Raw genomic sequence first — 17,533 nt, forward strand, 5'->3', positions numbered from 1 at the left:
GAAGCAACAGGAGACCACTGATTTCCTCCCTTTGACATTACAAGTTAGCGCTTACATGGAACTGATAATATGTGTCTAAAATATTATTAATTTGCCAGATTGATGGGCTTTCTTCCATTGCTTGATTTTTTTCTTCTATTTTCAAGAGGCATATTCTGTTCCTAAGTGTTCCTTCATCACTAATTCATTTATTCCTTTTTTTTTTAAATCGATGTTTTTAGTCTAGAATCTTTCAAAAACCACTGAAAACATCTTGGCTATACCAAAAGTATGGTAATTCAATTATTATGGAAAATGGTGACTATCTTAGGAAATTCCATACTAAACAGACAAATCAACACATGATTTGTTACACTATCAAATAGTCCAATGAACTCAAGAAAGCAAAATTACGTATTTCTTTTTCACCATCAAGAACCAAAGGAATGGATATTTTGGACAGTCAGTATGGTCTGAGTAACAAAGTTCGAAATATTAAGTGTACTCTACAACATGCCGGTTGGACAATATAAAAGATACACTTCAGAAAATATGCCTTGGACAATCTCATCTTTTATCCTAAACCTAAAAATATATATTTATTTTTTAGTAGCAACACTAGAGTAAAAATGAAATGTGAAATAAAAGTTTAACTCAATGAAAAATCAACTCCAATTTGAATACTTATTTGTTTTCCCCCATTCTCTATATTTTAAAAACCTGGGAAATGTACAATATCAATTTCTTTTTCTCCCATAGAGAGGCAGGCACTTCAGCATTAACATGTGTATGATGTTCTGAGATCAAAAATGTCTACCTATTCTGAAAATAATAATTTAATGTATTTTTATTGATAACAACCTGAACTGGTAGGTATCCATCTGCTATCATATTTTGTTCATTTGGGAAATAGGTACTTTTTTTATTCTCTGACAAATTGGTAATAGAATATTCCAGTGTGTTTAAATGTATATGTTCTAATTCAAAGACAATGGAATAGCTAAATTACATAATAGTTAAAGATAATAATTATAGTAAAAATAACAGGAAGAGAAAAATAGAAAGAGGAAAAGAGAAATACAATATTCACTATCCTTAAAATATTGTTGGAAGAGATATTCAGTTGTTAACATGTTTAATCTTTAAATAGGTACTCTTATTATCCTATTTTTATATACAAGGAAGCAGAGACATAATAAAATTAAGCAATTTTGCAAAAAGGAGTACTAGGTTGTGAAATCAGGATGTCTGTTTTCAAAAACTGTGGCTCATTGAAAAAGTAGTATTTTCAATAAAACTATGAATTGCATTTTAAAGTTCAATTCAAAAGACAGTGTAGACAAGGAAGTCTCAATTTGAAGAGGATGCCTCAATTAATAAATTTATATTTTATAGAATACATAGTAAAAAATACAGTGATCTTTGAGAGAAGTAAAAACAAGGTGCAAATTTTAAAAAGTTTTCCAATGACTATTGCAAAATCCTTTATCTCTATTGTAATAATATTGCATAGACATGGCCCAAGTTAAAACATTGTATTAATGGTGGGTAATAATATAATTTATAATTAAACATATAAAATGTATTTCTATTATAAATACACTTGTATGATGTTTGTCATATCTATTGTTCTGTTTCTTTTCTATAAACCAGAAGTCTTTTTATATCTCTCTTTATATCTCTTCAATCCATTTGAAGATATGTCATATCACATACCCCTCAAAATAAAAGACAGGATAAGAAACTACATGAAGAAAAATAAAATGATAATCATAGAATTCAGAAAAAAAAAGAAAATTTTCAAAGAGAGATCCTCACTATTTTTTTTTATTAAAGTTTATTGGGGGTCAATGGTAAAGTTAAACAGGTTTCACGTGTATAATTCTATAATACATCATCTATATATCACATTATGTGTTCACCACCCAGAGTCAGTTCTCCTTCCATCACCACATGTTTGATCCTCACTATTTGTAAAGGATTGAACTTGAAATTGAAGGACCTACAATTTTATCTTAGTAGAAATGAAGGTAAAATAAGTTTTATTTAAGAAAAACAGTATCTTAAAAAGAAATGGAGGCAAGATAGTTCAAGACTTATTAAAAAAAATAATCAGTGAATTTTGTGGTCAGAGCACAGGTTTCCATGACATTTACAAGGGGAGTTTGAGCAATAACTCTAAAACACAATTTGTGGTACCTGCTGACGGCTTTATTTGAATTTTCCCCTAGGGTCAGCTCTGTTTTAGGAGGTTGTCTCTGATGACAATGTATAGAAAGAATTAGGTGCGGAAGTGACTAATGATGAGATAATGCATTCCCCAGAAAGCAATTTCTGTAATGGAGATGGATGTCTATTGGGGATTGTTCTTTGGATCAATACCTGTGGAAGGGAAGAGCATTGGGTAGAGGGAGAAATCGAACTGTTATTTCATCCTAATACAGGGCTATGCTGATCCCACAAAAAACCCTGGAGCCAGAATATCACTTTAAGCAGTTCTGAGTTGGGATGAATGAGTCAGTCTTTTATACACTCACATTTATCAATCACTTGATGTGGGCTGGCCTGAAAGAAGGTATGTTTGGATCAGGCAGTTTTCTTAATCACAGGCAATCTCCAAAGAGGAATGATAGCTGGGAGCTATCCTCCAGCTGCATTCCATGCAGCTGAGAAAACAGTCCTTTATTCCTGAATCTGGCATCCTAGCATCCACCACAAGCATTCAAGGACAGAGAGAAAGGAGACTAAAACATATTAAAATGAGCAGATTATCAAGTGGAACTAAAATAAAGGATCTAACGCTCAATGGCTCATGCCATTGGACTCATGAAAAAAGAGAAAATAGGGCTAAGGAAGTACTTAAGGAAATAATGACTGAAAATATCCTCATTTGGCCAAAGACATTAACCTACAGATTAAAAAAGCCGAGTAAACTCCAAACTGGATAGGGCCAAAGAAATCCATGCCATGTGAATCATAATTGAACTGAAGACAAAATAAACATCGTGCAAGCAGCCAGAGGACACATTACCTATAGATGAAGGTAAGTAAGGGTCTTGAACTCAACTCCAAGGGTCTTGATCTCAACTCCATCAAGTAAGGGTCTTGAACTCAACTCCAACTCAACTACATCAATGGATGTAACCAACACTTACAGAACACTATTCATAACACTGGAATACACACTTTTTTTCAAGTTTCCAAGGAACATATACTGACATAGACAACATCCTGCGCAATAAACCTTAAACAACTGTAAGTTGAAATCATCTAGAGTGTGTTCTCTGATGAAAATGGAATCAAACTAGAAATCAACAGCAAAACGTTAACAGGAAAATATCCACATAATTGGAAACTAAATAATTCACTTCTCTAATAGCCATGGGTTGAAAAGGAAAATTCAAAAGAAAAAAGGAGGGGCCAGCAGGTGGAAAAGGAGAAGAGATTAAGAAGTACAAATTAGTATTTACAAAATAGTCATGGGGATGTATAGTACAGCATAGAGAATACAGTCAATAATATGGCAATAACTATGTACAGCAGCAGGTAGGTACTAGTCAGAGAGATCACTTCTCAAATTACATAAATGTCTAACAACTATGCTGTACACCTGAAATTGATATCAAATAATATTGGATGTCAACTGTAATTGAAAAATTAAAAAAAAGAGGGGGAAGGTGAAATGGAAGAAGAGGTCCAAATTTCCAGGTATGAAACAAATAAGTCAGTCCTTCTGCTCCAGCCAAAAGGCAGGCAGAAAGTTGGAGAGGAAGAGAGTCCGGCATTGGTCCCGAGGCAGCCAGTTAGTCGGCTGCCTGTCTGTCTGTCCCCAGAGCCATGGAGAGAGCCAGTCTGCTACAGAAGGCCAAGTTGGCCGAGCAAGCCCAACGCTGTGAGAACATGACAGCTTTCATGAAGAGTGCTGTGGGAAAGCGTGAGGAGCTATTCTGCGAAGAGTGAAACCTACTGTCAGTGGCCTACAAGAATGTGGTAGGTGGCCAGAGGGCTGCCTATAGGGTCCTGTCCAGTATCAAGCAGAAAAGCTATGAGGAGGGCTCGGAGGAGAAGTGTCCGGAGGTGCGAGAGGACTGGGAGAAGGTAGAGACCGAGCTCTGAGTGTGTGTATCCCTGATGGGCCTGCTGGACAACCATCTCATCATGAAGGCTGGTGATGCTGAAAGCCAGGTCTTCTACTTGAAAATGAAGGGCAACTATTACCGTTACTTAACCGAGGTGGCCATTGGTGACAACAAATGCATCATTGACTCAGCCTGGTCAGCCTACCAGGAAGCCATGGACATCAGCAAGAAGGATATGCCACCAACCAACCCTATCTGCCTGGGCCTGGCCCTGAACTTTTCTATCTTACATCATGAGATCACCAACAGCCCTGAGGGGGCCATCTCAGCGGCCAAGACCACTTTTGACAAGGCCATGGCTGACATGCACACCCTCAGCGAGGAGTCCTGCAAACAAGCACCCTCATCATGCAGTTGCTGCTAGATAACCTGACTGTGGACAACTGACAACGTCGGGAAAGAAGGAGGAGCCCCAGAGCTGAGCTGTGCTTGCTACCCTCCCTGCTCTGCCCTACCTGCTCCAGTCTCCCACTGCAGGAGAGTGGACTAGTATGGGGTGAGAAGTGAAATCATTCTTCCAGAATGCTCTGCCCTAGCTCAGAGAGTCTCCCCAGAGATCCAGAGGACCCCACTCTTCCTGTAGCCATCAGGTGCTACTAACCACTAGTCATGGCATTTCTCTGCTCTCTGCACCCCCTCCTGGAGACACTGTCCATGATCCAGGTCACTACTGTTCTCCTTTTGATTCCCTTCTGCCTCGGCTGCCTCTGTATATAAAAACTTGAAGAGTGTTCCACCCTTGTAGCTGAGAACTGAACCATGTGGCAGAGGTGGGAGATGAATGTGTGTGTGTGTGTGTGTGTGTGTGTGTGTGCACGCGCAAGAGCAAAATCCGGAATGAGAGGTCAAGCATGTCTGCTAGGTGTGACCATGTTTCTCTCACTAAAGTCCTTCTGTTGCGCTCGAAAAATATAAATGAATAAAAGTAAAAATAAGTCATGAGGATGTATTGCAGAGCATGTAGTCAATATTGTGATAATATGGTATAGTGTCTGAGGATTGCTAGACTTACTGTGATCACTCCTTTAGGTATATAAATGTTGAATAACTACGGTGTACCCATGAAACTATTATAATGCTGTATGCTATCTATATTTTTAATAAAAAATCTTTTTACGAAGTTAAGATGTGGAAAGTACAACCTAAGGCAATTAAAAACTGTTAAAGACGGAATCTGTAGAAAGTTGTAATGCCAATTTTTGATACAGATTTTCAAAAAAACTCATACTGAATCACCTAGATTAATTTTTGCTGCCATGTGTTCTTACAGCGAATTGTGCTTACGCCAATCATAGCACTAACATATTCTATAATAATAAGAATCTACATTTCCCTGCTGTCTGATGTTGTAGTTTGTCAGTTCCATAGAGACAGCCTAAGATAATGTCCTTGTTATCATGGCATATGTGATGAACATGAACAAATGTGGAAGAAAGATCATCAAGGAAGATGAGTCAAAAATGAGATGATGTTTCACATGTACTATAAGGAACAATGAGGTGCTGGGAATTTATGAGAGCAATGAGCTATAAAGAATAAGCGAAATTGTTTCATTCAGTAATGTATACATGAAAGGCAAAAATGGATTACCAATAAATAAACAGAAACCTAAGTAACTGTGTCTTAAAAGAGAAGTGAAAAAAGATAAAGAATTCATTTAAAAATTTTAAGGATATGGAGAGGCAATTCATTAAAACAGAATCAGGAATGAATCAGAAGTGCATGACAAAATATTTGATCCCAATAGGATTCAGAGAAATGCAAAATAAAATAGTAAGACAACATTGTTTGCCTTGCATAATTTGCTTTGTGAAAAATCTAGTGTTACCAAAATTGGGGTTGGAGGTGAGAAACACTTCGTAAACTGGTGATAGTACAGACATTTTTACATTTATTGGAGACAGTTTGGCTATATCTATCAAAATTTAAAATCCAGCACTCCCATTCCTGGAATTCCATCTGAAGGATATTTCACACAAGCACATAAGGATGTGTGTCCATAGTTGCTCTTTATGTGTTTGTAACCACAAAGAATAAAGTGTTTAATAGGAAATTTATTCAATAAATTATAGTACAGGCATACCTTATGCCATGTAGCTATTTAGTCATTACAAAAGAATGAAGATGTATACATGAGAATTAGGAAAAACAATCAGTGACATTTTCCACAAATCAATAAAAAGATTCAGAAAAAATATGCACTGTATGACTATTTGTTAGAAATACACATACAATGTCAGACAATTAATTTTAAGAACTCATCCTAGAAAAAAAAAAAGTCACATACCTAATTGCTGAATATCACTATGGTCACTTTCCAAGTACTCCCCTTGGAAAGCTATCTATGGACTCCACGCCTAGTCCAACCTTCAAAGCCATTTTGGAACTCTTTTTCTGGACTGGCCTTCAGAGCTGTCATCCTATTACCCTTGATGTCCTGAATGTCATCAAAATATCTTCCTTTCAATATTTCCTTTATCTTCAGGTAAAGAAAGAAGTCATTGGGGGCCAGATCAGGTGAGTAGGGATTGTGTTACAACACAGTTATTTCTTTACTGGCTAAAAACTCCCTCACAGACAGTGCTGTGTGAGCTGGTGCATTGTCATGATGCAAGAGCCATGGATTTTTCGCGAAAAATTCAGGTCATCTAACTTTTTCACGCAACATTTTCAGCACTTCCAAACAGTAAACTTAGTTAACTGTTTGTCCAGTTGTCATAAATTCATAATGAATAATCCCTCTGATATAAAATAAGGCTAGCAAATCATTGCAACAAGTTCACAAACTTACTTGTCGAAACTTGTGTATTTGTGTGTGCCCAGAAATGACCTGGAATAGAAACACTAAACTAATATCAAGGACTAATTTTGTGAAGAATAAATAAATAAGTGGAGATGTTGTTTTACATTAAAAAAGAAAACAACTCTATTTACTTCTGATTATTTTGTGTGTGAAAAGTATAAACCTTCTGTTAGGAAATGTACTTTATTATGAATAATTTAATGTTCACCAAACTTAGATATTAATAGAAATGAAAATAAAATGGAGAATACAGATAAGAAAGCTTAAAAATAGTTGTAATTCCTAATTTTCTTAGAGAAAAAAAATAAAATGCATCAATCAACAGGTCCTTGAGGAATGAATGGACAAAGCTGAGCATGTTATTTTAGGACATATATCTTTTTTCTAAAACTATCAGTGTTATGGGACTTGAGGATACATAAAATAGCCCATAGATCAGTTTGTAACTAAAGGGATTCGTGCTTACATTTAGTTATAAAGTTCAAATTGGAAGCTATTCAGGCAGAAAACTAATAGAAATGGGTGATAGCTAATTAACCTAAGGCTTCAAAGTAATTGCTCTGTATGAAGCAATTTAAAAGGGACTTTCCTTTTTATTTTTGAAAATCATAAAATGTCCTATTTGACATTTGGTGCATCAGCAAAAATATATGTAGACATAAAAAATACTGATTTTTACAAACTACCTTATGCAACTTCCATTTAAGTTTTTAAAAGGGCAAAAGAGTCACAAGAACTGTGCTACATATATATTGACTATCTCAGGCTTTACTATTCGTAGAGATAATTGAAGTAGATTCCTAAAGTTAATAAGGCTAGGAGGATATGATTATACTGATTACCTTCTTCCTGAGCCATAGGCCTCACTACTGGAGTCAGCAGGGTCACCTACTCTAGAGAAGTGGCTCCACCGGCAATAAAAAGATGCTCTTGTAAAGAGAGAGTGGAATTAATGTACAACATCTAAAATCAGTCTCTACTGCCACAATCTACAATTCTGGCTCCCCATCTTCCTTGTAAGGTTCCTCACACTTTAAAAAAATATCCATACCTACGAAACATAGACTCATTCCTTCTCAGAGAGAGGATTCCCAAATTTCCTGCATTTCCTACAGCTAGTTTCAAACACAGCTGCTTTGGGGAGTATGGCATCTCATATTAGCCAAACTAGCGAGTTTCTCTCCCCCAAATTCGTTTTTATCTCTTACTTTTACCTTCATGGTACTTAAGCTTCATGGGTGATGGACACATGTGGAAATAAGGCCTGGGTTAAGAATTCTCATCAGAGTTTCTGCAGCCATGGCTGCCTGCCTCTATATGTATGCTTTAATAACATATCAACTAATCTAGATACTAGTACATGCTGACCATTATATAAATCTTCAAGTTTTATATTACACAGTACAACTACAAAATATTACATTGTCATACCTTAATGCCTCAAGAAATATGGTAAGTTTTCTAGGTATCTCCAAGAGCCAAGCTCTCAATAAAACTAATATAGAAGTTCTTAAGATGGCTGCTGACAGTTACCCAGGATTTGATTTTTGAATATATTTTCTACCTAATCTTAGGTTTCACCTGATGCAGTTAAATTAGGATTGTGTCCATTTTGGACCAACCAACCACTCTGGTCAGATACAGAGTACTTACATTGTTTTTTGTTTGTTTGTTTGTTTTTGTACTTTTTTTTTTTTTTTTTTTTAGGGCTGAGCCATTTATTCTGCTAGAATCAGGGTGGGATAGACTTTCTAAAGCACATTGGCTATATGGTAGTGATATGGACACCTAAAAGAGTTACCATGCTTTACCAAGAAAAAAATGGAGTTAATTTTTAAAGATCCAAAGGCACACTAAAATCATAAATTTTCAATGTTGTTTCTGAGTGTCCAAAATTAAACGGAAAACTACCTCAAGAAAGATATAATGTTCTAGTATTGTATTTGTCTGTAGGATCATGTAATAAATGTGAGTCATATATGTAGGAGATTTCATTTTATCTACTGGTTTATAATTATTAATCACAATATGTGTGATAAATGACAGGTCTCCCAGTATTTTGCTGTTATGTTTACCTTTTTTTTTAAATAGATAATTTACCTAACTCTCAAAGTGTCACTTACAAAATTATTGCAACACGTATTTTGGAAAATCAATGTGTCTCCTGGATTATTCTTGTTTTATAAAATATTAATGTTGGTTTATTTGTGTTTTTTGTTGTTGCAGGTTTTATTTATACATGTGGTGGAACTTTAAAAGGACTTAATGGCACTATAGAAAGCCCTGGTTTTCCATACGGATATCCAAATGGTGCAAACTGTACATGGGTAATAATAGCAGAAGAACGAAATAGAATACAAATTGTTTTTCAGTCATTTGCTCTAGAAGAAGAATACGACTACCTATCCTTATATGATGGACATCCTCATCCTACAAACTTTAGGACAAGGTTAGTGTATTTTAAAAGAAAGAATGGAGGGAAAATATTTTATGGCTAAAAATAGTTATCTTACAAAGGATGCTTAACATTTGTGGTACAATAATAATAAAGTTATACTTCATCTAATTATTATTCATTTGGAAAATACCATCCCGTGAACAAATTAGCTCAGTATCTCTAACTTCGTAATACTCGCATATTGTGATCTCTTTAGAGTGGTTAACACTATTATGTTTTTAAAAATACTTATCTCAAGGCTTCAGTATTTATGGGCATAACTTATGGTAAAGTGAAGGCATACCATGTAATGGGTCTTTCAGTGGTATGTACCCAATTTTAATATACAACAATATGCAAGGATACTTGAAAATAAGTATTCATATGATAGAATACATTATTTTTAGATAATTTGTGTGGTTTTGAAATCTAAATATATGAATTTAGATACTTTCATGCCAACACTGGGACATTAAAGTTGCTGTACATACAAAGAAATTCTTTGTTTTTAAGCCTAGTTGGTAAAAGAGATGTGAAAATTAGCTGCCACCCTGTCTTTTATTTCAGTGGTTCCTCAGAATTTCTTTTTGGGAAATAGGATACCTAACCATTTTAAATATTTTTGCTACCTTTCCTAAAACTCCTTTTAAACATAGGTTGAGTCTAATTCAACCAAGTTCAAGTGCCAGATAGTACAAATATTTTTTAGTCCTGGATATTTACCAATGTGTGCATATTTTTCTTTAAACATAGTAAACCATTTTTCAAATTTCTAATTAAAAATATTCTAAGCAGATAACCTGTAATAATTAAAGACTCTTTACATATTTAGTTATGTTTCCAGTCAGAATGACAATTAAAAGTGCCTGAATTGTGGTTTCAAACCACAAAGACGGTAACTGTTGTTCCTTTTCTTTTTTTTTTTTCTTTTTTGGCTATTAATTTATTACAGAGTATCTCTAATGTCTTCTTTCTTTCATGCTGTTTAAGTCTCTCAATATTCATTCATTTCAAAAATATACAATATGGCTGACATGTCTGACAGTGTCATCATCATTGCCAATATCATTAAAAGCTGGAAGTTATTTATTAATGACATAGCATGAAGTCAAGATTTTAAGCAGGCAGCACTGTGTGTTCAGCTTACCTGTACTAGTTGGTGTACATGTGTGGGTGTGACTGCCTTTACCTGTACACATTCAATCAGATTACAGGCTATAAAATAAAATGGAAGATAATTCTTAAACTATCAAGGCAGCTAATTAATGTATATACAGGTAAAAAAATAAAGACGTTTGTATATTTTCTTTACAGCAGCAATATATGCTATACAATTGTTACAATTGATATAAAATAGAAAAAAGGAATAAAGTTCTCTTAATGTTACCTGTCAGTTTCTAACTAGCAATTCACTGACAGTATGGATTGTACAAGTGTCTATTCTCTCTAAATCATCTTGGGGGAAAAAAAAAATTACCCCTGCTCTCTTTTACTTTTTAAACAATTGTGGTCCCTGGGAAGTTCAAATACTTTATCAGATGGGGTAAATCAATTTTATGTTCTCATTCTTTCTTTCCTAATACATAAATGGGGGAATAATAGCACATAATTTACAGATACAGTATTATGAAGATTACAATGCAATGAAAGCTCAAGAAATCTAACCCACAGCATTTATTGAGTTCTCTGTAATGACAGTTCTCTGTACCTAAGTATTTTGTAGTTATGATATTATTTAATTTCTCTCCTACTCAAACAATGTGAAAATATTTCTATTATTATCACTATCATTTTACAACTGGGAAAATGAGGCTTAAGTTACTTGCCCACGAGAAATATTGTTGAAAATACCAAGAGGCAAGACTGTCATTGCAACCCAGATTAGTATCAATTCACAGCTAAGATCATATATATATGTGTGTGTGTGTGTGTGTGTGTGTGTGTGTATACACATATACACATATATGTGTATATATATAACGTATATATTTAATGCATTGTATATAATAATCTATATGTGATCTCAATGGTTTATATATTGATATATGAATTAAAACCTATTTTTCCTTGATTAAATTTAATAAGAAATAAAAATATTTTAACATGTATAACATAAAGATAAAATATAATCATAAATTAGAAATGTAGTCTTGATATTTATCATGGGCTCTATTCTAATATGCGCTCCTAGCATTTTGCTCACTGTGGCTATATAAGACATCTATTGGTCTTTATGCTTAGAGAAATAATGTTGCCAGTGTGACAACTGATTTCAATTATTAAGACTAAACAAAAAAATTCCCATGTGTAACCTACAGCTCCTTCCAGACTGTGTTTATATACAATGTCTGCTGTTTGATTTGAAGTTGAAACAGCTCCTGTCAGCTTCATTTTTGTGTCTGTCCCTATCATGATATATTAGTTGCCTAGAATTTATTCTGGAAACCTGTAACCTTTGAACAACATTTCCCCATTTTGCCCACCACCCTCAACCCCTTGCAACAACCATTCTACGCTACTTCTCTGAAATTGGATTGTTTTCTATAATTCACATATAAATGAGAATACTGTAGATAATAGTTTTCTTGGTCTGACTTCCTTCACTTAGCATGATGCCCTTCAGGCCTATTTTGTGCTGTTGAAAATAGCAGGATTGCCTTCTTTCTAATGGCAGAATAATTAAATTTCTACAAAATATGCACAAACTCATATAATCCACATCCTTATAAACATATGAACATTTTCATCATCCCAGAAAGTTCTGTTATATTTCTTTCCAGTCAATTCTTATACTTTCCCAAGCAACGACTGTACTAATTTATTTCACCATGTGTTGTTTGTGCCCCTTCAAAATAGTTATATATATTGAATGGTAGAATATGCACTCTTTGCCTTTTCTTTTTCACTCAGCATGATGTTTTTGAGATTCATCCACTTTTCTTGTGTGTGACAACAGTTACTTTTTATTGCTGAGTAACATTTCATTTCACGAATCGTTTATTCTCCTTTTAATGAATATTTGAATTATTTTACTTTTGGGGCTGTGCTGAATAAAGGTACAATGAACATTCATGTACAAGTCTTTTTGTGGATTCAATTTAATTTGACTTGGATAAATACCTAGTAGAATTGTTGGGTTATTGAGTAAATATATGTAATATCATTAAAAAACAACTCTCAACAGATTTGTATAGTGGTTGCACCATTTTGTGTCATCATTCCATGAGGGTTCTGATTGCACCACAACTTTGTCAGCATTTCAGGTTGACACAATCTTTATTGTGTTTTTATTTTGCATTTCTGTGATGATTAATGATATTGAGCACTCTTTAAAGTGCTTGACAGTTTATTGATATATCTTATGAAGGGTCTGTTTACATATATAGCCTGTTTTTTAATTGAGTTGTTTGATTTGTCTTGATATTATTGAGTTATAAGTGTATTTATGCTATCTTTATGTCATTTTTTGACAAATATATTCATTGCAAATGTTTTCTTCTGATCTGACGTGATTTTTTTTCATTTTATTATACTATCTTTTAATGAGCTGAAATTCTTAATTTTGACAAAGTCCAGTTTATTACTATTTTGTTTGTCAATGCTTTCTATGAAGCCTGATATATATATTGGCTAATGCAAAGGTGGAAATATGTTTTCCTTATTTCTCCTGAATCCTTAGAACGTTAGCCTTTAATATTTAGGTCTATGATTAATCTTAAAGGTGTGCAAGAATCTAGGTTCATTTTAATCCATGTGAGTACTATAGTGAATAACAAATGACAAGGCCTATGTTTTTAGAAATCCTAAAAACGACATCTGAATAAATGTATGTCCCAGCTGGTTGCTTCTGGGAAGTTATAATTAAGCATATTTGAAGTATTTTTTTTTAATTGACTACTGGATCAACTAAATCTTGCTAGAGGAGATCTTATTTTTCCTTCCTATTCATATAAAACTATGCTTTACCACTTTAGTTTTCTTCCTTTGTAATTATCCATAACCTACTTACACCTTCTTGATAAACAGTTATAAAATATTCTTCATTACTGTGGCTATATTCTCTGATCTTTATTCATCCCTTTATTGATATCGGATATCAATTATTTAACCAATATTTTCTCTCAGTTCTGTGAGTGATAGATACAAAATAGGATGTAATATATACTGCTACAATTCCTTACTTTATTAATTATCTGGATTCTTAACATAACCATAGACTTCACAAGCCTAAGGGACATAATCAAGGAATAGTAATTAGAATGAATAAACAATCTGTAGCTTAAATTATCACTTGTATAATTGGTAGACTTTTCTTAGTAAAATGTCAGTATTCCCATTAATGCTCTTGTGCGGTCACACTTAGTTCTCTTTTTACATGAATAATCTTGTCTCCTTCCTTTTCTCCTTTGCTCCCTGAATTTCCCATATAACATTCTAATACTCATATTAAAATCTCTTCTCATCCTAATTGCTGCTCCTTTCATTTCAACACAATGATCTGTCTCCTTTCCTGTTGGTATAATGTTGAGGTAGAGAACCGATTTCCCACAAAATTACTAGAAAACATGTAAATGACTTGTACACCCTAGAAATAAGTGGTCATCGGGTATCCTTCATGGCAGTGTACACTAGAGACTTAATTCTATTCCCAAGTCCCTGTCTTCAAGTTGTAGAACAGGTTTGATCGACAGTGATATAACCCAACATGATTCGCTGTACCTAAAGATATCCCCCTTCGGAGTTACAAAGAGTCCTTCTATCCTGATTATCTCTCTTGTATAATAAAATCTATTGGAATTCCAGGGTCTATGAATGCCTGACCCACTGGCAGACACATTGTGTATGTTAGTCTGTGTCAATTGCATATACAATATCTATACTATTAATGAGGTCCACCAAATATCAATGTGAATTTTTCTTACTGTTAATCCAACTATGACCTTGGTGATAGCCTTGAATAAAAAATACAGACTCTCAAAATAAGAGGAATTTAGGGTAAGAGTGGGATTATCCTTGAAGAAGCTTGAAACAGATGATATATTTTTAATTTATCCTCTCCAACATTTTAATTTACTAAAGACTTGGATTGCCATGAGGCATGCACACGAGGTAGAGAAAAATCCATTTAAAATTTGGATGCACCTTAGGCAATTAATGACTCTTCTTAGATATTATTCCTCACTTTGGAGCAAATTAATGATTGGATAGATCTCAAAGATGGGGTTTCTAGAACTTTTGTCAATATAAAAGACTCTTTCAAATCTGAGTAAGGCAAGGATTCAAGAGTATACACAATCATTTATTGTTTATACTAGGCATGTTGCCAAAAAGAATTGAGGTGGCTTGTAGTGATGAAACAGACTAAATTAAACCATTAAAAAAGAGGTTAGAACATAAAACAAAAGTTGTCAACAAGCAAGTGTAAATAGTTTGTTCCATGAATAATATTCATTAAATCTTTTATAGCAAATCTGTAAAACATTTACTTTCATTATTCTGCTTTCAGTAAAAGAGCATTGATATCCTTAAATCAAACTATATATGGTGTCAATAAATCACTAACTAGTGGTACTTCTTGTGCAACTCCCTTATTCTCCATAAGCATTCTTTTTTTTTTCCACCTGTAAAACGGCATAATCAAAAAGCCTGTTTGATTATCACAAGAGAGTAGCCTGATGTTCTTATAAACATAAATGTTTTTAGCAAAATAAAATTTCATATAGCAAGTTTAAACCCTAAACATAAATTTTCAATAGAAATACAGATTAATTCTTTGGGATTTTTTTTTTTTTTTTTAGATTTGTTAACATATGCTATTCTAAGAGAAGCTACAGATACTCTTTCTATTAAAAATTAACATTTTTAGGAATACACACTGTTATTCGGTTAATATACAATTCTCATAACATCATTTCAGATATTCTTTTCAATACTCCTATTATACAAATGGAAAAATTATATTTTAGAAATATCCATAACTTCTCCAATATTTCAAAATTAGGCTTTCAAGATAACAGAGTTTGAATCTAAAGAGGTTAGAGAACAGCTAATTGGTTATATTTATTTACACTTTTCAGGAATACCATTTTTGGAATGATGGATTAGAAAATTTACTTTAAACTAGACAACTACAGAATCCAATAATTTTTATTGGCCATATATTTTATAAAGTCATTTTACTAAATCTAAATTAAAAAATCAAGAACGTTATGGGCCCATTTTCATTTAGGATCCTCTTTATTAAAAAATCACTTATTCACTAACATAACCTGCCTTTAAAGCTATATTTGTGTCATAAAAATAATTGTATAAAAGAGAATTGATTATTCTTTAATAGATGTTTAAAGTTTGGTGTTTATAAGATATCTAGAAATTACTGAGCCCACATAGAAAAATAATTAAATGTTTAACATAAAAATAGATAAAGTATAGCTGCATAGGTTGCCTTTTTAGAAATATTGAACACATTTCAATTTTATTTTTAGAAAAAAAATCACAAGTTAACTATATAAATTAAAAATGGCATATCAAATTTTTAATTTTAATTGATTTTATAAACTATTATAATGCTAATATGGGCTTAAGTTTGGGAAGATAAAATGAATTTAGGATTCAATAAACTTATACAATAATTTTCTATATAATCTTCCATACTAATTGCATATTTAAAAACAATAATATTGTGAATAGAAGAGATTATAAGTGTGTACGCATACAGACACCAAAATAGGGACTTTACAAAAATTAGTGGCAAACTCTACTGATAAAATATTGTTATCCTCAACCTAAATTAATATCAATGCATTATATTTGTATTATATTTTTCTTTTAAAAATTTTTTTGAGGTATTTGAAAATCAGATGAAATTTCCGAATGCTGCTGTATATTTGACACACTGCTTGGTGAATAGAAGGACTACAAATGCATAGAATATGGAAACTTGCCACAGTAGCTACTAATACAATTGTGATATTTTTTTAAAAAATAGATGACTAACTCACAGCAACCTCATTCATTCCTTTTTAATATAGCATTTGCTAATTTAAAAAGTCAAATTATTTCTGCGTGAGACAGGATTGTTGAAAATACTCAACCGAATAGAAAAGCAGTATTAATACCTCACTTCCCTCCAGATCTAATGGGATACTGGTACTAACACATCTTTTAATCTACCAATTATATTTCCACATGGGTTTCCTATATTCTCTTCACTCTCTTTTAACAATGTAACATACCATTTATGAAGCATTATATTAGAATGAATACCAATAAGCCTACCACATAAAAAGGAGAGCCAATATTTATTTCTTCTCCATCAAATCCCTGTCCTCACTCTGACTTCTCACCAATAACAAGCATCCCCATATTATGGTCATTATTTCCATAATTTTTATAAAAAATATAGCTTAATCACACAGGAAAGTATCCCTATTCATCATAATGTTTAACTTTGCTTATTTATTTGTAAGTTTTATAAAATATATATCAATAAGTTATAGTTTTCTGGGACTTGCTTATTTGACTCAACATAATATTTCTAAGAGCCATCCATGTTGTAGCACATTGCTGTAGTTCACCCATTTTTATTCGATCTTATGCACATATTATACTTCAGTTATGAATTCAATATGTGTTATTTTTCTATTTTCTAAAATATATTCATGTGTATTTTTTTTAGTTTTGCTTTTACAAATAATGTGGCTGTGAATAAACTTGTTCATATTTTCTGATACAGAGTACAAGAGATTCTCTCAGATCTCAGAGTAAAATGGCTAATCCAGTGTATACAGAAAATGTAATTGTTCAAATTTATGAAATGCTCCTTGTTCTCCAAAGTGATCAGACCATTTTACCATATCATTAACAATGTATACTGAATGATTTTTAATGTACAGTGTCTCTACATTGGGCATATTTCAACACAGAATTTTTCAGGATCTTCATTTTTGACAATCCTTTGGGTGTAAAATGGTCTCATGGTTTGAATTTATATTTTTCTGATTGCAATGAGGTTGAGATTCTCAGGCTCACATGACACTCCTGAGGGTTTGGATTTAAGAAAGAAGACATGAGTCAAATAAAATTCCAGATTATTTTGCCATGAAAAGGTGAAAAAATTATATTTGTATTTTTTTGGATGAACAAGAGAATGCTCATGTTGGGTTGGGGTTGGAA

The 17,533-nt window shown here is 33.0% G+C and overlaps 1 protein-coding gene and 1 pseudogene across 6 annotated transcripts in view; both read left to right on the top strand.

Annotated features, from left to right (window-relative positions):
- Positions 1-17,533, top strand: part of CSMD3 (CUB and Sushi multiple domains 3) — a 1,140,077-nt gene that overhangs the window by 111,540 nt on the left and 1,011,004 nt on the right. For all 5 annotated transcript variants that reach the window (XM_081069899.1, XM_081069900.1, XM_081069901.1 and 2 more), the window contains exon 2: positions 9,148-9,370. In XM_081069899.1, coding sequence (XP_080926025.1) covers positions 9,148-9,370 — 223 coding nt within the window. The remainder of the gene's footprint in view (positions 1-9,147; positions 9,371-17,533) is intronic.
- LOC308506863 (14-3-3 protein sigma-like) lies at positions 3,817-4,608 on the top strand (annotated as a pseudogene). Its single transcript has one exon. The product of its transcript is annotated as a 14-3-3 protein sigma-like (transcript).

Source organism: Rhinolophus hipposideros (genome assembly GCF_964194185.1).
Source record: "Rhinolophus hipposideros genome assembly, chromosome: 13".
Lineage (NCBI taxonomy): Eukaryota > Metazoa > Chordata > Mammalia > Chiroptera > Rhinolophidae > Rhinolophus > Rhinolophus hipposideros.